The 22,396-nt window shown below is 39.4% G+C and overlaps 1 protein-coding gene and 1 long non-coding RNA gene across 3 annotated transcripts in view; both read left to right on the top strand.

The window, feature by feature from the left end:
* Positions 1-5,292, top strand: part of LOC131315605 (uncharacterized) — a 31,203-nt gene extending 25,911 nt beyond the window's left edge. The window contains exons 2-3 of one of the 2 annotated variants that reach the window (XR_009196830.1): positions 4,363-4,434; positions 4,988-5,292. This is a non-coding gene — a long non-coding RNA (uncharacterized LOC131315605). Of the gene's footprint in view, positions 1-4,362; positions 4,439-4,987 lie in introns of both variants that reach the window. The other variant, XR_009196829.1, reaches the window with a different exon arrangement.
* A 6,500-nt stretch (positions 5,293-11,792) lies between these two features.
* LOC131317510 (uncharacterized) lies at positions 11,793-12,323 on the top strand. The gene has a single exon (XM_058347058.1). The coding sequence runs from the start codon at positions 11,793-11,795 to the stop codon at positions 12,321-12,323; it is 531 nt and encodes a 176-aa protein (XP_058203041.1).
* Positions 12,324-22,396: the final 10,073 nt, after the last annotated feature.

Raw genomic sequence — 22,396 nt, 5'->3', positions numbered from 1 at the left:
TGTGAGTTCGATGGATACTTTGTGAGTCCGATGGACACTTTGTGAGGTTGTTGGATACTTTGTGAGTCCGTGGATGCTTTGTGAGACTGATGGATACTTTGTGAGTCCGATGGGCACTTTGTGAGACCGCTGGATTCTTTGTGAGTCCGATTGACACTTTGTGAGATTGCTGGATACTTGGTGAGTCCGTTGGATACTTTGTGAGTTGGTGAATCTGCTGGATACTAAGTGAGTCTGTTAATGCGTGGATTTGTCTGGCGTTGTGTAAGCTATTAAATTGCACTGTGGGTTTGTTGAAATATTTCGTGAATGAAATGTGCTGTTGTTTAGTTTTAACCTACATGTTTGATTTATTATGTAATCTCAATGCGTGAAATTTGCTTTAAGTATACGATGTAGAATAAACTGTGATGCTTATGCAGGTAGTTGCTACGAGTGTATGCCTTTCTTGAGTAGTAGCAGCGATGTTTGGAGAACTGGGTTTAAGGAAAATAGTGGATTGATAGTTAGCAGAACGGTTTTAATGTGTGTAGTGAAGAGTTATGTAGAAGGGATGTGTTACCATAGAAGTAAGTTTTCGAAAATAGAAACCAGTAGTGATTCTCAATGGGCTAGGGAGTGTGGAGTATTGCTAGACTACTGGTTGTGTTTGAATGTTGAATGGACGAAAAAGTAGCTGGGGTTTAAGCAGAGCTGGTAAAAGAGGTATATGGGTAGCCAGAGGTGTGAGTTGGTGATTGTGGCTAGTGGTTTTGTTTATATGTATTTGGTGGTGTTGACAATTATTAGCAGAATCAATAGAATTGAATACGTTGTGATATGTATTTGTTCTTAAAGTCGAGAGAAAGATCAATAGATTGAAGTATGGGCAGTTTGATCATTATGAGTGGATGTTTATAGCTGAGCGATAGGTGATGAGTTATTATGTGGTTTAGAATTTGAGACTTATTAGTTTTATTCCAATGGAGATTTTTGAGATTCTTTGGATTGGTGAGTAAATGTTTGATTCATTGATTGATGTTGATTGAAAAAGATAGAACTGGAGTTTAGAATTCGAGTTTTTATGAGCACTTTAATTTATCCTTCTAGGAAGTTCGAAAGGTACTTGGAGAACGAAAGGAGATTGTTTGTTGGATTTTGGTATGATTGTCATATTAGTATGTGGAGTCTAGGACTTTGTACATGTGTGAGGACATGAGGATTTGATGAAGATGATAGTGGTTTGTGATTAAGTGTTGAGTGGTTGAATCATATCGATAGTGAGGGTTTTGTGGAGTAATTAGGATAAGAAAAATCTACGTAGAAGAGAGAGGATGAGGCTGTGATTACGAAGTTCTAGTATGACATTTGGTATTGCGGTTTGTGACTTGGTAGGATTTGAGTAAGCAAATTTCGGGGACAAATATTCTTTAAGGAGTGTAGAATGTAGAGACCCGTATTTTTGAGGTCGTATTTTTTCTTTTATAAATGTACGGCCCGTCGAAATAGACAGTACGGATATTTGGTGTGACGTGTTCGTAGAAGGATATAAAGGTAATTATGTGAGAGGTGCACGTGTGAGTGTGTGGTGCGAGAAGCGGGGATTGCTCCCCACTTCTATAATTCTTCTCAGGAGAATTATTTCTCCTCCCTATTCTCTCATTCTCTCATGGCTGTCTCTCTCTCCTCTCCTCCGAAACTTTCTCTCCTCTCTTCTCTCTTCGATTTCATTCACCTAGGGTGAGATTTCGGACAAAGCCCGAGTATTAAAGTTGCTATTCGGAGTACGGGCTTTCCGAATATCCAAGAAAAATCATGATCGGACCTCGTGGAGCTATGGTTGACTGGGTCAAAGGGTCAGGTTTTACTCAAAACCCTTGATTTAGGGATTTCTCATTTCTATTATGTGTGTATGTGTTGATTTGATGTTTGAATCGTGCCTTAGATCGTTGTTTTCGTTGTTAGAAATGTTCTGGTGGAGTTTGAAAATCGTGCACTGAAAACCCAGGTCTTACCGGTAGGAGTTTTGGTCCTGCCGGTAGAAAAGCTGTCCAGTAATGTCATTTTCGTGAAATCGTGGTCTCCTACCGGTAGGAAACTGTGTCCTACCGGTAGGAAATGAAAAATTCAGCATTTTGGCAAAACTTCGAACGGGCATAACTTTTTCATCCGAACTCTGTTTTGGGCAAATTTTATATCGAAATTCATGTACCGGAAATGTACTTTCCAATGGTGGTGGTCTCACCTCCCAATTCTTAACCGATAATATTTGACAACCAAAATAAGATAGATATGTTCGTATACGTTGGGAAATCTTTTTTCCTTAGAATCGTTTGGGTGAAACATGGGTTTTCTTAGGTTCCCTTGAGTACTAGTTGAATGGTTTGATGAGGCTAGTGGTATACTTAACGCTTGGTAGTGGTCGTTGGGTTCCGTATGAGTCGTTTGACACCAAAACGAGGGTTTAGAGAATATAAGGAGTATAGGTGGTCGAAGGTTGTATGTGTTGACATGCGAAGTGAAAAATGAACACATAGAACACTTCTTTGAGTTAAACAATGCTAGGCATGGATACATGAGACATTTCCTTGTGTTTGATATGTGGAACACCTCTTGTGTAACTTATACGATTTTGCGAGTTGCAAGGTGGAAATCTATGAACTCGTTGTGAGAGTTTATCTTTTGATGTGTGAGTGCTTGTATGGTGATGAGAAACTACTAACGTAATGATTGGGAGTTGATTGAGATGAAATTATCTATACTACTTCTATGTGAATAAGTTTTCGTTGTGAATTCATTATATGTGACTGAGATGAATGGCTAAATTGTAAAGTGTATCGAAGGAATTGTGGTATGGTGACCTTTGATGTGTGACTTGAATTAGCTCCATCAGTGACGACGGAACTAGTGGGGAGTATCGAGATTTCTTAATTGGCCCGGCAGGAGCTTTTGCTCATGATACAGAATGATGAGGAAATTGTGACACGATGTGAATGGAAATGGGCTATCATTGTGAAAGTGTAAGTGATACGAAAGACATTGGTGTTGCGATTCTTTGATTACGATAGTTTCATAAGTCAAGATATCGGATTGGTGATTCAAAGTAATATGAGGGACAGTGGCAGTCATGAGAAAATCATATAGATAGTAAGTCCTCGTGGTTGAATTAGAGTTTTGGTGTGTAGTCACGGTACTTCATTTATGTCTTCGACCTTGGGAAAATTACTAGTTGTGTTTCGTTTCATCATTTGAGATACCGTACCTTGCTTCTGTTATTCATTCCACCTGTCATCCCATTCGTATATAATAGTTGTGTAGATTTCTCTACTGGGCACGTGTTTGCTCAACCTACCATTTCAGGTTCATTGCAGGTCATGGTCATGGAGTACTTGGAGTGCATGCCGACATTATCGATTAAAGCTATTTTGGAGAGTACTTTATTATTCTTGTATAACAAACGACTTTGTTATGAAATTCCTACTTTGAAAGATTGTATTTGTAGACCAATTTATGGAATCGGAAACTGTATTGTATTTTGGGGTATTGTACGTACGATTGTGAGGACTTTGTATTTCAAATGGTATTGTTAATTTACGTTATAAATCAAGGGCGTGACATCTCTATTTTTGCTATGGTTGCTTTATGAGGATTTCACATTGCTCTGATTGATTCATGGTTTTGGTAAGGGCAAAAGGAAAAGAAAAAGAAGTTTTTTCATATTGTTTTGATACGGGTATCTTTTCATTCGTTTGCTGATTTTGTGGTTCTGTTAACATCTTCATTTTAGCTATTTTTGGTCTTCTTCATTTTGTTGTAGAAAAATATTCTATAATTCAATTTTAACCTGTTGAATCTGCACAAGAAAAGCAAGAACAATAGTTGAAAAGGGCAATGACAAAACAGGAGAAGTTTACAAAAACATAGTGTACCGGAAGGAACTAATCAACATTATCTGTTGTTGTTTTTTATATAATTAGCATCAACATGATATGTTGTTGTTTTTTACAAAGACATAGTGTACCGGAAGGAACTAATCAAAATGCAGTGTTTTGATTCGAATCGTGGACGGACAAGAATAACATCAAGGAAAATGGGCAGGAAGAGTTGCGTCAATGAGGAGAATCAACCGTTTGAGAGTGAGTTTAAGCGAGGTTGAAGCATCTAGATCGTAGATTTCACGAGGACAAGGTAATATTGCTTGTGTGTATACTGAACTTTGGAGTTATTATTCTTCAAAGGGCTACTTTAAATAGTTTTCACAAATTATTACCCCAAATGTTTTGTCACTAGTTACATCCATTTATTTATATCATTAAATGTTTTTTTTCAGTACATTAGTTGCTTCATGTATTGATATTTTTTAGGTTATTGTATGTCTTTTAGGTGGAAAGAAGAATGGTGGTTATGGATTTCATCTTGGGTAGTGCAGACAACCTCTCCAAATTCCATTGCGGAGTGGGTAAGAAGTAATCATAACCTTCATATTAAACACGAGAAAAACTTGTTTCCGGCTGTGCTGTAGTTTATAGCACTCAATCGCAATCGTGACCTTCCAAAAATATTTTGGACGGTCCGGATGTTAATGATACTTTTCCAGGGAAGAGTTAAACTCGTCCCCAGAAAAGTTTCATTAAAATCCGGACCATTCAGAACACTTTTGGACGACTACGATTGATTGGCGTTGTAAACAGGTTATTTACAACACAGCCGGAAACAAGACAATCTCATTAAACACCAATCAAAAGCAGAGGATACGGATCAATTGATGAGCTAGCTAGAAGTTAGCGTTATTAATGTAGATATCAATACATTTTCTATGATTTGGAGGAGTTAACGTACAATAGAGAAGAAAAAGGCAAGAAGATTCTATATAAAAAAAAGAATGTGAGAACAAGTGTTTGTTGATTTGTCCCCTTATGTATGCTTCTGTTCTTGTAAAGATACTATATAATTCATGGTTTCTTAAAATAAATGATTGGTGTCTGCTCATACTTATTTAAAATTGCAGCCGTGCTAGCACTGACATTGGTATTGTGCAAGAAGCATGTATGGGGCCAATTCGGGAAAAGAGTATGCACAATGTCAAGAAATAGCTTAGTCAACTTAGAAGGGGAAAACATGATACTGTAGAAGCATCGACTCTTGGGAAAGAAATTACTTTGTCTTGTAATTTTAGGATATTCAATTAATGTAAATTTTTTTATTACCCTTTGGATATATGGATGCATTTTGTTCAAGTACAGTTTGTAAGTGTAATTGTAATTTTACTTGTTGAATGAATTTTTGATACAATTGAGATGGATTTGGATGGAATTACTTCATAAATGAATGTATTCTTCTTTTGTAAATGAGTTGAGATGTGATAGATGTTAACACCTACTATTGAAGTATAATCAAAATTATTAAATTGCGGAACGAAAAAATCTTTTTGCCAACGCAATTAACTGTGGGTAAAAGTATGTGAAAAAGGTTGGCTATAACTCTTTTGCCAACACTTTTGGTCGTCGCTAAAACTCATTCATTTACCAACGCCTTTCATTTTCCGTTGGTAAAAACCTTTCTCCACACTCTTTCAACAATGCCTTAACGACGCACCAATTTTTGTTGGCAAAAATCTTTGCCAATGAAATTGTATTTTTAGCCACAACACAACCTATGTTAGCAATACTATTTTTTCTTGTAGTGATAATAAGGTTAGTCTACCAACAAGTACTAGGATTTTATTAAATAGTCATTTCCTAGATTTTCTATGTGATTATATCTTTAAAAATATGTATATGTACCTTATAAATCTATTACACTAGAGTTTCTAAAGATATTGCTATATATAAATATGTGTACTAAAGTACTCTAATATAATAATATAATAGGAACATGTGCTTATTAGATTAGTTTATTAGGAAATTTTGATCTTGTATTTTTTTATTGGATATTTGAAAATCTTAAAAGATTATATAGTACCTTGTAAAGTATTTTACTAGATTTTCTAAGTACACAAATATATTTATATATGGGTACATGTACCTTTTGGCCTATTATTTTTCTAGGAAAATCTTAACCATTGGACAATAATTGTTACGGAAAATTTTATTCCTTGGGTAATAGCCAAAACTTTTGCTATAAATAGCACCCCATTCTTGCAATTTAACTCACACCTTCCAACCTTTCAACTTCTCTATCTAGAAATTATTGAGTTCTTACTTTGTTCTTTCTTGTTCTTGAAGTTCTTCTTGAAACTCATCCTAAACCGCCACCCGACCACCCTCTCAATCCAAAAGTTAGTAGTTTTTAGTCAAGAACTAGTTTCGAGAGAAACCTTTCTCTTTTCGAAGCTTACAGTAGGAAGCCACTCCGTCCGATAGCCGACTTACTTTTCCGTAGCCGCCCTACCGCCAAGAAGAACGGTAGATTATTCTTATCCCCTATCTCCACTACAACAAATTACACCATTCCCGACAAACATTTTAGTCGCCTAATGTCCATTTTTAGTCGCCAAAAGGTTTTCCCGACTAAATAATTTAGTCGGCAATTTAGTCGAGGAATGTGAGTCGGCAAATGTAATTACCGACTAATAATTGTTTAGTCGGCAAATGTAGTGTTTTAGTGACTAACCACGAAGAGCTTAATTTGAGCAATTTCTTATTGAACTGTTCAATAAAGTTCAATAAAAAACTGTTCGGATGAAACCCTTTCCGATCATTTTTTTTTACTGATTTCTTGCAGTTACCCTTAAAGTCACGTTCTGATTACATTGAGCGGCTCGGATCATTAAAATTCGATCGGAAACTGTGAGATTAAGATTTTGAGGGTTTTTTTAAAATTTTTTTTAGGGGTCCCCGAAACCGCTCTGTGTATGTGTGTGTGTGTGTGTATATATATGTGTGTGTGAGTGTTGCTGTATATAGCTGTGAGTTGAGTTTGGCCGCCGGAAATAATGGATTTTCAGCCTCTGTTTTGTTTGGCCGGTATGTCAAAGTGGTCGAAAATTATTTTTGACCACGGGATTGTGTTCGCAAATAGGAAACGATCACGGCGGTAAAAGGCTGACCTCAAAATTCCACCGGAACAACACTCATGCGCCGTTTGACATCGTCACGTGGCTGGCGAGTGAGATCTACTCTCACTGTGTGGCGCACGCGCGGGCAGGAGGAATGAATAGGTGTTGTTGATGCAAGCATGGATAGGTATAATAAAGAGTAGTGTTGAAATGGATACGTGAAAAAGTGGGTAGGTGAAGTAATGATTGTATAGCGGATAAAAAAAAAAAGAAGTAATGATTGTACCTTTTTTGTACTTTTGAGTAGGTTTTTTTTTTACTAGTAGGGTTGGATCAGATGCTCTCAACAACCCAACGAATTAGCTTGCTTATTGTAGCCTGAGACTTAGGGGTTTGCTATCATCTAAAGTCTCAGGTTCAATTCTCCTCACTAATAACTCTTGGAGTTATCTCACTACCACGTGTAAGCATGTAAAGAAGCTGTGGGAGGGAGACTTTAAGTACTAGTTTGAAGTGCACGCAAACTGACTCAAAACACCCTGCATTATTCAAAAAAAAAGTGGGAGTATCACACCTTCTGGAGAGAGAAAATCCTCTTCCCTATGAGCTTCAGCCACCCGTCGTTCTTCGTTCCCCTCCCAAGTGTGGCCCTCCCCCCAGTCCTCTTGATAGTTGTCCCCTCTTTATTTGTGAATTATCCACTACTGATTTACAGTATCGGCAACAACGACTACTGATGAAAATGCGCTTCAGTTTGATACAGATTTGATTTTCAAGTCCCTTCATAAGAGAGAATGATGGTTTCCGATACCTGGTGCGACTTCACTTTTGACGACTTTTTCTTGTAGCTTGTAGCTCGGGTAGATCGATCTAGACTTTTGGTTCTTTGTTGTTGTCCTTTTTTTCCTTCTTAGTTTGCAATGATTGTTTTCTACAAAGGCAAATGTTGTTTATGATTTTCTGGGAAAAGGAAAGGAAGAAATTAAGAAAGAAAGAAAGAAAGAACATGAACTATATCACTTATAAGAGACTCCCATAATGTGTGCACTTTACGGGGTGATACATTCACATGAATGAAAAAGATCATGCAAATGCAGAAGGAATGAGTCCTAATTAGTATACATATATAATGCACCAACTACTATGTTCTTTGAATAAAATCATTGTAGACAACATTGTTGAAAACCTACTATTTTGGATCGAATACAACAAGCAATCATACTCAAACAAACAACGCTCACAAAGTAACAACCAACAATCATGCTATTTGTGTGAAGCACGTGGGTGATCACCTAGTCTATGGTAAAGACTAGGTCCATCGCTATCCTCTGGGCCCAACTCCACCTTCAATCAAGAATCTTAATCAACTCAACCTTATGTGGAATTCATTTCTCTTTTTTTAAGGGTCCGTTAGATTATAAAGAAAAATGTGCTGAAAAATGATAATGACAGAAAGTATAGTACTCCCTCCGTCATTAAATAAGTGTTCGGCGTGCAAACTTAGGCTTTACAAAAGATGCATGTTTTTCGTTAAAAAATCTAATTTTTTTCCACAATCTAATAGAACTCATTGCTATCTATTGATTTATGAAAAAAAAATTAATTTTTTTAACGAAACATATGCATTTTTATAAAGGCCTAGGTTTGCATGCCAAACACTAATTTAAGGACGGAGGGAGTAAAAGAAAAGAAATTAAAGTGAAAAGAAAATTTATTTTCTTGTGTTTGATTGAAATCAAAAACTCTGTAAGAATCTTGCAACGAAAAAAATACATTTACTAACTTACCCCTAACATACATAATGTTTCGTAATAGAAAAGGAAAAGTAATGGACGTAGTAGAAAGTATAAAAAAAAGTTGCAACTTTTACAAGAAAATAAAATTTACTTGTGTTTTTAGCAAGAAAATGGAAATTATGTACTCATGCTTTAATGAGTTGTAGAAGTAAATATTTTTTCTTACACTTTCTTGTATTTTCATGTTAATCAAACAACTGAAAAATGTCATTACTTTCTCTTTCTTGCATTTTCTATCATTTTCACTCTATTCAAACGGACCCTAAGAGAAAATCTTCTCTAAGATTTATGGAGCTCAATCTCGGTCATTTAAAAGTGTTTCGGACAATCCAGATTAAAAACAATCTATTAGCGGTAATAGACTGGTCAAAGTTTAAAAACAGATCTCAACTATTAATTGCTAAAACGAATGGGCGTGATCGCGCGGCTCCGTGAATAACCCATTCACGGAGCCTGCATGAATAAATCAATCTCTTCCCTTAAATGCAAATTAACATCACATAGCAAACGCACAACTTTAAGACAGCAATTAGATAAAAGAGTGGAAATACAAGCACGCAGTAGCACTCTAACATCAGAATTCAGTCAGACCCAATCAAAGAGCAGAAGTTCAACAAAATAGCCCACAAACAGTCATCATAAGAACAAATATCCAATTCCCTAAGAGAGTACTAATCATGACTTTCAGCTGGTGCTTCCAAGCAAGGAGTTTGGCTGCCGTAGCAGAGGATCGATGGTAGTTGCAAACTTTTTCAGCTTCTCCCGATCAACTTCAGCATTGTCTCCGCCACTGGCGGAAATCAATCTTCCATCCCCGGGAATAAAGGGCGATACCATTCCACCTTGGCGGTGCACAATTCGTTAAGGACACCAACTTTCTCCACCACCTTGGCAACTTCAACTTTCGATCGATCAACGTTATACAACTTCGCTTGGCGCAATAGATCATTCACAACATGAACGGTACCGGTTGTCCCCAAATCATCTTTGCGGTTCAAATCTGCAAAGATGCTGGGCCAGAACTTCAGAACCATACGCAATAATACAGTCTCCGAATCTTTGACAATATTACGAGCAAATAACTTTGAAGGATCCAGGGTCACCGTCACACCCTCATTGCGAGTCAGTTTCACACTCCCGTCCTCAAAATGCTGCACAGACCAACCATTATCATGGTCCAAAACTAAATCTCTAGAAACCTACAAACAAGAGATCAACGTTAAAATGTGTAAGGAAAACAAAACAAGCAAGTACAAAATAGCAATGAAGGACCACCTGAAGGATGCCAGCATGAGGAGTTTCAGTCCTAGAACCGCCGACCATGGCCTGACTGACTTCAATTGGGACTTGTCCATCAAAGGAATGAATGACTTACTATTAGTTTTGTTAAATTTCTTGAAGAGTTTCAACCTAAAATTAATTGGTAATAGGTAGAGTAGCCTCTAGATTTTGTTAACCAAGCTTGGGTAGCTTAGAGGAGCCATGTGGATTAAGTCTAATACTCCCTCTCACATGCAGCCCGGATGCACGTGGAGGTACAAATTGAGGAGACCAGAAGATTTGCTCGGGCGCCAGAGACTCGACCACGTGAGATGAGACCACCCAAAACCTTGCTCTGATACCATGTTAAATTTCTTGGAGGGTTCCAACTTAAAACCAATTGGCAATATGTGGGATAGCCTCTAGATTTTATTAACCAAGTTTGAGTTGCTTAAATGAGCCATGTGGATAAAGTCTAACAGAGCAAATCTGTAGGTCTCCTCAATTTGTATCTCCACGTGCATCCGGGCTACACGTAAGGGGGAGTCTTAGACTTTATTCACATGGCTCGTCTAAGCTATCCAAACTTGGTTAATAAACTTTAGAGACTACTCCACCTATAACCAATTTGGTTTTAAGTTGGAATTAAACCTCCAAAAAATTTAACATGTTCATGTTAGAATGATATTAGAATATTATGTTACCAAGTTTCTAGGTTTTATTATTATGTTCCTATTTAGGCAGATTGTAATTTATGTTTTGTAATTAGTCTGGTTTCTACAAGTGGAGTGGAGTGGAGTGGAATGCAGTTGGTGCCTCCCTTATACTTACATGCACATGAGTTGTGTTCGATCCCCATAATTAAGCACCCATTCCCCTCCTCAAGTCCCCTAAAATAGAGTAGATTAGGTTTAACGAATGACAAAAAAAAAAGAGTCTGGTTTCCTTGTTATGCATATTTCCTTTATTGGTTAGTTTCTTAATCACCAAATCCTGTAGCCTATAAACGGGCATGTTAGGATTATGATTAGTACACAATCAATAATACACCATTCCGCTTTTCTTCACAAGTTTCTTGGTTTGGATGATTATGAACAGTTGATGAATTTAAATTAGGTCGAACGATGTTCTTAGTTGTTGAAAATCTGGTGAATTAGATAACAGCGTTGTCAACAAAAAAGTAGTCTTTCATAAATAAAAATTCTTTATTGATGAATCTGCTAATGTGACATTATCATCGTAATGATCAAATTATTACTAATCTCCCCCATGCTAATATTTTTTCGCATCTCGCATTTGTCTCCCAAATCAAGCAGAAAAAGATGAGTCATGGATGCTAGCTAGCAATTTATTTGCATATTATTAGTCTTTGCGCGTGTCACAAAAACAAAGACGGAGAGAAAAATTGCAGAAGCAAAGAGATAGTTAATAAAATTTCTTCCCTAACAGGGAAAAAAATTCTACCACACCCAGACGGCCAGAAGAACCTCAGGCGAACATACCGAACTATAGAGACGTCAAATTTAAATTGTTTGACTTTGTGGCTCACATTGCCTGCCTACATCTCCCAACTGCCACTAGGGTTTTTTAGTTTTTTAAGGAGGGTAAAAAAGGTGACAACGGACTAGTCTACAAAGTCTTTTTCAAATCAAACAACGTAGCAAGCGTTTCAAGTTCGGTTCCTTGAGTGTCGGACCTTCAAACCTAAGTGGCGACTCTGATTTAAGCATTTGGCTGCGCTCTGAAAAGGGGCACACCCGATGCGATTTTCAAAGCGTGTGCTCACAGATATGAGGGAAACCCTAGGTTTGGACATGGGTTTCTTTGGAAATTGCAGGGTATACCATAAAGTTCTTGCATGGGAATGTTTGGGAGATAGAAATGGATTGTCAGAAGCAGCTTTTGCTCTAGGGGACGCAGGGAAGAAGATGGAAAATAAAAGGATACTCGATTTGATTGATCAGTTGGAAGGTGATAATTTTGAATCCTATTCAATATCCACTATTAACAGTCGAGACCTAATTTCTGCTAAATTAGATAATCTGGAGTCAAATTCAACCATATTTGAAGAATGTTGTGATCCGATTCAAGTTTCTTGTTACATTGAGCCTGTGTTGGGAGAAGGGCAAGTACTAATCCTTCAATCGCCACCGGGGGAGGGTGGATTTAGCAGAGTGGCTATGGTTATGCTACCAAAGGATGGGGTTGTCAAGTTGTGTGAAGATACTCTTCTCCTCCAATTTAACCCGACTAATTTGAGGGGAATATGCAGATTACGAAATATCGTTTGAGTTCATACAACTATACAAGGTGACGGATTGTAATGTGGGTAACAAAATGTACCATTTGACTCCCTTCAAGTTAGTTATAATATGTATGCATAAATAAATAAGAACACCTAGTATATATATTTGTGTGTGTGTCTAGATATATACATGTATCAAGATGTTATTGTAACAGCCATGCCATTTACTATATAAGAGATAGGATTGTGAGCAGTACGAGTGAAAAATCTCAAGAAAATTATTGGGACTTGTGAAATGAACAAATAATTTTTGTGGGAATGTTTACAGTTAATTAGTGTTTTATTTATTTGTTTCGAATAAAAAGATTTCTAAAAATGGATGTCAAGGAAATATGACATAAGTACTCAAGAGCATGTACGGAGTATGCTCCCGAACTTGTGTCGAATAATTTCTTTACTATGGAGCAATTATTCAATATCCCGCTTATGTGACAGTGTTTTTGAAAGGTGAAATTCGGGGTGGTACTTACAATTCACGTGAGACAAGTCAAACCATTGCTCACAAAACTGTATATTAGAATGTGGGACATATTATGTGAGAGCAAAGATCATTAGTCATTACTATTTGAATACTCGGTTGAATTAACTCTTACTACATTTTACATGAACATTCCAGAATAGAAATAAATGAATTTTTTGTTATCTCTTCACCATTCAGATTAAAAGTACAACGTGATTAATTTCAATGCAGTCGTATTTTCCTCATCTCGTATCAGAAAAAGGAGACTCAACTTTCAAATCCATTCAAGAGCTATTTATACATTTAAGATTAAAATTTGGCTGAATATAAGATAAATTAGTGCTTCACCTGCAAATTAAGGTTACGGTAAAAAAAATGTAGTAAACTCTTTGGTGTCCAAATTGGCAGCAATTCTAGTAGGGATGGCAATCACGGTCGCCCCGCCCCATTCCCCGTCCCAAATGAATTGGGGATTCGGAAATTTTTCGGAGATCGAGTAGGGGATGGGGATAATTTTTTTTTAAAAATGGGGAATGGGTAGGGGATGGGTATGAGTCTGTCCCCGCCCCATCCCCGCCCCGTTTGTGTGTGTGTGTGTGTGTGTATATAAAATAAATAAGTTATATACATAAATGAAAATTATATAGGAGTACTATATATACATAAGTGAGGAAGAAAGAAAGAAACTAAATCTCACTGTCAATTAACATAGAAGTAATTAAATTCACTTACCACGGATAGAAGATTAGTAGAAAAAAGAGCTCAAATCAATAGTTCTAGTCAAATAAATATTGTTCACGTCTGATAAATATTGTTCATGTCGGAAACTCATGAAATAGTGTCGTGTTAAGAGACTAAGAAACGAAGCTTTAAAGAGCTTTGCGTGTGTTGTTTATTCTTGACGTCTTGCTACAGGAGGAATACCGGATTAAGAAGACCGATTTTGCCTGTGGTTCCAATTGAATCCCCGATTCCCTCGGGGATCCCCGTTCCCCGTTTGGGGAGGGGATGGAGGGTAAAAATAATTTCCCAGTGGTGATCGGGGAGGGGATGGGAATGGATTTGAATTCGGGGATCGGGGACGGAGATAGTGGTATCCACCCCTACCCGCCCCATTGCCAACCCTAAATTCTAGATTTTCCAAATCTGTCAAATCCTTCATGCCAGCGGACGTGCACCTTGAAAATGATGCACTAGTTTAATTTTATGGTCTAGTTTTACGATTGTGCCAAAGCATCAATATTGCATCTTCGTTTTTTATTTTGTACTTTTTATTATTAAGACTGTATTAAATCATAAAATAGTTTTGACAATTGAAATTATTTTCATCCAACGAACGCACTCAATGAAACTCAGGTAGAATGAGACGCGATTTTATTGTAGGTGACCCTTAGCACTAAGGCAGTTTGCCTAGGCTAGGTACACCCGCCTTGTTTGTTTTGGGGCCTCAAAGCTCCTAAGTACGGTCTCTAATAAATTTTCTCAATTTATGTCACTCCACTTATTACTCTCAAAACCTCCCTCAAAAATTCAAACCGAACAAGCGTGGCCCATGTTATTGAGTGGACATCATTAATTGAACTAGAATATAGAGTTTGATTAGCAATATAGTGTCCCATATGACCATATCATGTTTATTCCTTATCCTGGATTTTAACCAAGACTGAATAGATAATTCGGCTGTATATAATTTAACCCGATGCTCATGCCTGATAAAACAAAAGGGACGTTAATATCGTTTGAAAATGTACAAGTCACTAATTGAAAATGGAGTATCACAACTTTGGTGATTATATAGCTTGGTGGTCTTGGAGCTACTCACTGCCACGTGTAATCGGGTGAAGAGGTTTTGGGAGGAACTTTGAAAATTAGCTCAAAGTATGCGCAAGCTGACCCGGGACACCCTGCATTATCAAAAAAAATAAAATAATGGAGTATCACACGTTCTGGAGAGAGAAAATCCTCTTCTCTATGGGCTTCAGTCACCCCCTATTCTCCATTCCCTTCCCTAGTGTGGCTCTGTCCCCCCGCTCCTCTTGATGGTTGTGAGGTACTAGATAGCGATTCTCTTCCTAAGGAGAGACCTATTTCACTCTTTACCGATTTTGAATATCGGCAACAACGACTAGTGATGAAAATGAGCTTCAGCTTGATACAGATTTGATTTTCAAGTCCCTTTCATAAGAGAGGATGACGGTTTCCAACACTGGGTGCGACTTCACTTTTGACGACTTTTTTCTTGGAGCTCGGGTTTATCAATCTAAGACTTTTTGTTCTTTGTTGATGCAGCAGTGCTACAGTCACCGACCCCGTGTGGGGTCCATTCCGGGCCCCGCACAAATGATCCGAGCCGCTCAATAATTTAAAAAAAAAACCAAGTGGGCCACGTGAGAAATAAACTCAATCCGATGTGTGTACGTGCTCATTCCAAACTTTTATTTTTGAACGGCTCGGATCATCTGATTTTGGAACGGCTCGGATCAAGCACGTAAACACATCGGATTGAGCTTATTTCTCACAAGGCCCACTCGGTTTTTTTTTTAAAATTATTGAGCGGCTCGGATCATTCGTGCGGAGCTCGGAGTGGACCCCACACGGGGTCGGTGGCCGATCACCGACCCTCCCGGTCGGTGACTGTAGTGTTTCTGTTGTTGATGTCCTCTTTTCCTTCTTAGTTTGTGATGATTGTTTTCTACAAAGGTTTATGTTGTTTATGATTATGGGGAAAAAGAAAGAAAGAAAGAACATGAGCTGTATCACTTATAAGAGACTCCCATAATGTGTGCACTTTACGGGGTGGTACATTCACAGAATAAAAAAGATCTGCAAATGCAGAAGGAATGAGTCTTAATTAGTATATATACATATATAATGCACCAACTACTATGTTCTTTGAATAGAATCATAGTAGACACGAATGCTGAAAACCTATTTAGAATCGAATACAACGAGCGATCATACTCAAACAAACAACGCACACAAAGTAACAATTAACCAACGATCATGCTATTTGTGTGAAGCACGTGGGTGATCACCTATAGTCTATGTTAAAGACTGGGTCCATCGCTATCCCCTGGGCCCAACTCCACCTTCAATCAAGAGTCTTAATCAACCAACCTTCTGTGGAATTTATTTCTCTTTCCTTAAGTGAAAATCTTCTTTACTGAGCCTCCTTTATTTGCAGAGCTCAATTTTGACCGTCCAAAAGTGTTTGCTTTTTAGATTTCTCTCGTCATGACAAAGCAATAATCCACAAAAATTTGACAAATGCAAACAAATTTGAAATACAGAAAGTCTACTGGCACAACAAATCTGTTCATAGATTGTGCACAGATTTCTATGTGGGGCCCACTAAGGGTCCCACACAAGTGATCCGAGCCGTTCATTATGTTTAAAATATTTTTTCAAGGCCTCCAGCGAAAAATCAGCTCAATCTGATACCTACAAGTACTTGATCAAATTGTCTAACTTTTCATTCTCTAAAAACTTGAATGAAAAGTTAAATGATTAAATCAAGCACTTATAGGTATCGAATTGAGCTAATTTTTCGCGAAGGCCCTTGAAAAAATGTTTTAAACATAATGAATGGCTTGGATCACTTGTGTAGGACCCATAGTGAGCCCCACATAGAAATTTGTGCACAATCTGTGCACAGATTTGCTGTGCTAGTAGACTGGTTCTTTCAAATAAGAACAAAATAATCCACAATGGCTTTTTTAACCGAACAAGATATAATTCAAACCCAATCACCAAAAGATTGTCAAAGTTAATTATGCAGGCATTCACCGCATTACAAACCACAACTAGTAAATTGGATAGACAAAAACTACATACCCCTTAAAACAAAAGAGCAGAAGTTTAACAAAATAGCCCACAAACAGTCATCATAAGAACAAATATCCAGTTCCCTAAGAGAACCGATAATGACTTTCAGCTGCTCCTTCCAGGCAAGGAGTTTGGCTGCCGTAGCAGAGGTGCGATGGTAGTTGCAAACTTATTCAGCTTCTCCTGATCAACTTTAGCCATCGGCTCCGCCAATTCATTCTCCATCCCCGGGAATAAAGGGCGATACCATTCCTCCTTGGCAGCGCACAATTTGTTAAGGGCACGAACTTTCTCCACCACCTTGGCAACTTCAACTTTCGATCGATCAACGTTATACAACTTCGCTTGGCGCATTAGATCATTCACAACTCCAACAGTTCTCTCCAAATCTTCTTTGCGGTTCAAATCTGTAAAGGTTCTGGGCCAGAACTCTAGAACCATATTCAATAATTAAGTCTCCGGATCATTGACAATATTACTAGCAAAAAACTTTGAAGGATCCAGGGTCATAGCCTATGTAGGGAGGTATTCCCGAACAGGTACAAAACAAGCCCGAGCACGGTCAAAAAAAAGGTCAACACGCTATAGACCAGTGACATAAGAAGTCAATGGTCTAGAGAGGTTGCACGATTCTCGGTGCAATAACACGAGATGTTATTGGACCAAATACAAGGAAAATGACATGAGATGCCACTGTTCAAGAAACTTGTTCGGTAAGAGAGAGCCGAACAAGAGAGAGAAGTCATGAGATGGCCGAACAAAGAGAGAAGTAACTGGTCCAGGCTGTTTGTTCGGCCATGAGATGGCCGAACAAAGAGAGAAGTCCTATTAGAGGGAACATTCTAGAAGGGTCCAGAATCACTGGTATTCCGTTAAAGGATGAGATCCCAAGAATATAGGATCTAAGAAAGATACCCAACGAGTATGGGATGTTCGGCTTGTTATGGAAAGAGTCCTACAAGGATTAAGAAAATAAACTGATAAAGGAACGAGAATCCAAGAGATCCTAGTTTTCCTATACAAGGTAGGAAACCTAGGGCAACATGGATACTTGGGCAGCAAGCATCCATAAATCTATAAATAAGAGGTAAACCTAGAGGTAAAAGGTAAGCAATACTTGTATTATTCGATATTCACCTACTGATAATTAGGGTTTTCTTTAGTACGAAATACTAACAAAGGCATCGGAGGGCCTTTGCCACGAGAGGCAACGGTGCATTCACTCAGTGTCTGTTTTGCAGGATAAGGGTTTCGTTGACAAACTAGGGTTCCGGTCAAGAGGCACGTGAAGCCGTTGCATTTCAGTGCTGTTCAAAGCACTACTTGAATTTGTCCACCTACAATTGGCGCCGTCTGTGGGAAACGAAAGAGTTCCCTTTGAAATACGACCATGGTGGAAGTAGATCCAGCAATACCACACGATCCCAAGGACGTGTTAATTGGAGGAGGGGATAAATCTCCACCTGGGGCTCCGAGAAAGCCCGAAGGAGAACACAAGAGAACCACGAGTAAGGGCCATCCCCTTACCATCCACGGCAACTCCAAAAATAGAGATGGAGAGACGACATCGAAGTCCACGAGAAGGACTAAATCCCATCGAGGGGATGAATTGATTGCACACTCCATGAGTGTATACCGTAGCGAAGACGTTCTTGATAAGAAGAGACAAGAGATTGAGGAGTATGCTCGTTTGATCAAAAAATGAGAACATGAGATCAGAGAACTAGAGAGAATTAGGGAACATCCGGAGGACTCCGGACTATCTCGAAGGAATTCTAGAGGCAGTGAATATGCTTTGGTACAGTACAAAAAGGCTCCTTCACGAGGAAGAAGGAGCAGAAGCAGAAGTCTGACCCCAAGGCGACATAAGGCTTCTCCACGAAAAGGAATGAGCAAGATCCAAACACCCGAGCGAAGGAGGGTATCTCCGAGAAAAAGGAGAAGCAGAGGTCGAAGCTCTACCCCCGAGGAGGAAGGGAGTAGGAAACATCATAGGGACAGGTACGAGAGACCTGATTCCGATTGGGAAAGAACTAGATCCAAGAAAGGACCAGAGGATGAAACCATGACTGCACGGGAAGCAGCACGGAAAGCACTTCAGAATATAGCATCCTCCCCTTTTGCAAAAAAGTTACAGGAGGCTAGATTGCCAACCAGGGTAAAGCACGGAACGTTCATCCTCTACGAGACAGATGCTGATCCCGTGGCCCATATACAGCATTACCAGCAAACAATGTTTATGCATGAAGGAGATGATGCAATCATGTGCAAGATGTTCCCGTCGAGTTTAGGGAAGGTTGCTTTGTCTTGGTTTCACAGATTGGGCTCACGCTCCATCCGAACATGGGTGCAGTTGGCCGAGGAATTCAGTGCACGGTTCTTGACGAGCAGGAAAGCTCCCAAAACCTTTGAGAGTCTTTCTTTTATGAAGCAAGGAGAGGACGAGCCGATCAGGACATATGCAAAGAATTGCTGGGAAACCTTCAACGAGATTGAAGGTTGTAGCGAAGAATACGCAATAGCCACGTTCAAAACAGGCTTACCTGTTCGGGGGGAACTGCGTAAGTCCCTAAACATGAGTCCCGTGCAGACATTGGCAAAACTGATGGAGAGAATTGAGCAGCACTCCAGGAACGAGGATGACGTTCTACAGGAGGATGGTAAGCTGACCGCCGAGCAAGTAAAGGGGCCTATAAAGAAAGCTGACAAGCCAGAGCCCAAAACTTATCGTGAAAGAAAAGATTATGGGCAGGCGAAGAAAGAGCAGTACAAGGATAAACAAGCCCCGGATCCCAAGTCATTCTTTTCAATAAACACGGTTTGGAAAGAGCCCATTTACAGGATTCTTTATCGAATAAAGAATCAACCTTATTTCAAATGGCCCCCAACTCTTGGTGGGAATAAAGATGCAAAACGTGCTACGAATCAGCACTGCAGTTACCATAAGGATTGGGGCCATATGACTAAGGACTGTGAGATGTTTAAACGGCATCTTGATGATTTGGTTTCGTGAGGTTATCTCAAAGAATTTATCCAAGAAGATCCCAAGGATAAAGACAAAGCAATGGAGTTGGATTACGAACAAAATCCAAAAGGGGTAATCCATATGATACATGGATTAGCCGAACCTTATACGAGAAATGAGGTGAGATTGCTTCAGAGACAAGTGAAACATGACCAACATGTGATGCAGTTGGGGAAGAAAAGAGGGCGCAACGAAGGGGCAGGAAACGAGGGCATAGTTTTTACGGATGAAGATCTGGGAGGAGTCCAGGTACCTCACAATGATGCTTTGGTCATAACCCTACGAGTTGGGGAATATGATATGGAAAGAATCCTGGTGGATTCAGGGAGTTGCACCGAAGTGCTATACTACGATGCATTCAAGAAACTGGGGCTCACACAAGAAGATTTGGTACAATCAGTAACTCCTTTGGTCGAATTTGGAGCAGTAGCAGTTTGGCCGTTAGGCAAGGTAACTCTGCTTGTTCGGGCTGGGACAGTGGTGCTACGAACCGACTTCTTAGTGGTGGATGTACCGTCTTCCTATAACGTGATTATAGGGAGAACATGGTTGCACAAGATGAGGGCAATCTCTTCAACTTTCCATCAGATGGTAAAGTTTCCAGGGTCTAATGGGATTGAGCACATCAAAGGTAACCAAAAGATAGCTCAACAATGTTTGGTATCCATCATAAAAAGAGTCCATAATGCCCACCATGTTAATACTGTGGAAATTCTGGATCTGCCGACCATTGAGGATATTGGAAAAGACCCAACCGAGAGGGTAGTTGAGGATTTGAAGAAAACACTAATCAACGAGATTGATCCAGATAGGTATTTTCTGATTGGAGAACCACTGCCAGAAGAGGAAGAGACTGAATTGAAAAGTTTCCTAAAAACTTATGTCGACGTGTTTGCCTGGACACCAGAAGAAATGCCTGGGGTAAGTGCAGACGTAATTTGCCACCATCTAAACGTTGATCCTCAGCATATGCCAATCGTTCAGAAAAAACGGAGGGCAGCCGTGCAGCATGTGGATGCAGTTATCGAGGAAGTCGATCGTTTGTTAGAGGCCAAAGCGATACGTAAAGTCTACTACCCAGAATGGTTATCCAACACTGTTGTAGTGAAGAAAAAGAATGGAAAGTGGCGAGTCTGCGTAGACTTCACAGACCTAAACAAAGCCTGCCCAAAGGATAGCTTTCCACTTCCAAGGATAGACCAACTCGTTGATGCCACTGCAGGGTACGAACGAATGAGTTTTCTCGATGCATATCGAGGATATCATCAAATTGCCATGTTTGGGCCAGATCAGGAGAAGACTTCTTTTATTACACCACGAGGGTTGTACTGCTACAATGTCATGCCCTTTGGATTGAAGAATGCAGGGGCAACATATCAGAGATTGGCAACCATCATGTTCAGAAAATTGCTCGGCAAAACTATGGAGGTTTACATAGATGACATGGTGGTGAAAAGTAAGGCTGGGCAAGGCCATATTGTAGATTTGAGAGAGGCATTTGAGATTTTGAGAAAATACAAGTTGAAACTCAATGCCTCGAAGTGTGCGTTTGGAGTCGGCTCTGGAAAGTTTCTGGGCCACCTTGTGACTTAAGAGGGATAGAGGCGAATTCCGACCAGATAAAGGCTTTACAAAATCTGCAGAGTCCTCGGACAACGAAAGAGGTCCAACGGTTGACTGGGATGGCAGCGGCTCTTAATCGATTTATTAGCCAATCAAGTGACAAGTGCAGACCTTTCTTTCAACTGTTAAAGAAAAGAGAGGGGTTCGAGTGGGGAGCAGAATGTGAACGAGCCTTCCAGGATCTAAAGGGATATTTGGCCTCTCCTCCCCTTCTTTCGACTTCAGAACCAGGTGAGTCTCTAGTTTTATACTTAGCTGTTTCTGAGCATGCTGTGAGTGCAGTACTTTTAAGAAATAAGGGATCCGAGCAAATCCCAATTTATTATGTGAGCAAAACTTTGTTAGATGCCGAAACAAGGTATTTGCCCCTCGAGAAATTAGTTCTAGCATTAAGGACAGCAACCAGAAAATTGCCACATTTTTTCCAGAGTCATAAAGTCGTGGTTTACACTGAGTTCCCGTTAAAATCACTGCTACGAAAGGCAGACTTCTCGAGAAGGATCTCAACTTGGTCTGTAGAGTTGAGCCAATACGACATTGATTATCAGCCGCGCACAGCAATCAAAGGTCAAGTGTTGGCTGATTTTGTGGCGGAATTCTCACCCACAGTAGCACCTTTGCCTCCTACGAGAAAGGAGCATGAAGCAACGCCACCTGTAATGAAGAAACAGGAATCAGCCGAACAAGATCCCTTAGAATGGAAGTTGTTTGTTGATGGGTCAGCTTGCAACACCGGTTCAGGAATTGGAGTTGTGCTTTTACCCCCTGAAGGATCAATGTTGGGACTATCTATTCGGCTAGGGTTCAGTGCATCAAATAACGTGGCAGAGTACGAGGCACTCTTAGCTGGTTTGAGAAGTGCAAAAACCCTAAAAGCTGAACGTGTTAAAATGTATTCTGATTCACAACTCGTAGTCCATCGATTATCCGGACAATATGAAACCCGAAGCGAGAAGATGGCAGCCTATGTATAGGCAACCAGAGATCTGCTCGATACCTTCGAAAGGGTGTATATTGAGCAGATAAGTTCTGAAAAGAATGAACATGCAGATTCATTGGCATGGTTAGCCGCAGCTGTCCCAACAGAGTTTAAAAGAAAGATAGCCATGGAATATCTTACTGAGCC

This window comes from Rhododendron vialii, chromosome 2a (assembly GCF_030253575.1).
Source record: "Rhododendron vialii isolate Sample 1 chromosome 2a, ASM3025357v1".
NCBI lineage: Eukaryota > Viridiplantae > Streptophyta > Magnoliopsida > Ericales > Ericaceae > Rhododendron > Rhododendron vialii.
Note: the sequence above shows the minus strand (reverse complement) of the source record. Positions and strands in the feature narration are given on the sequence as shown.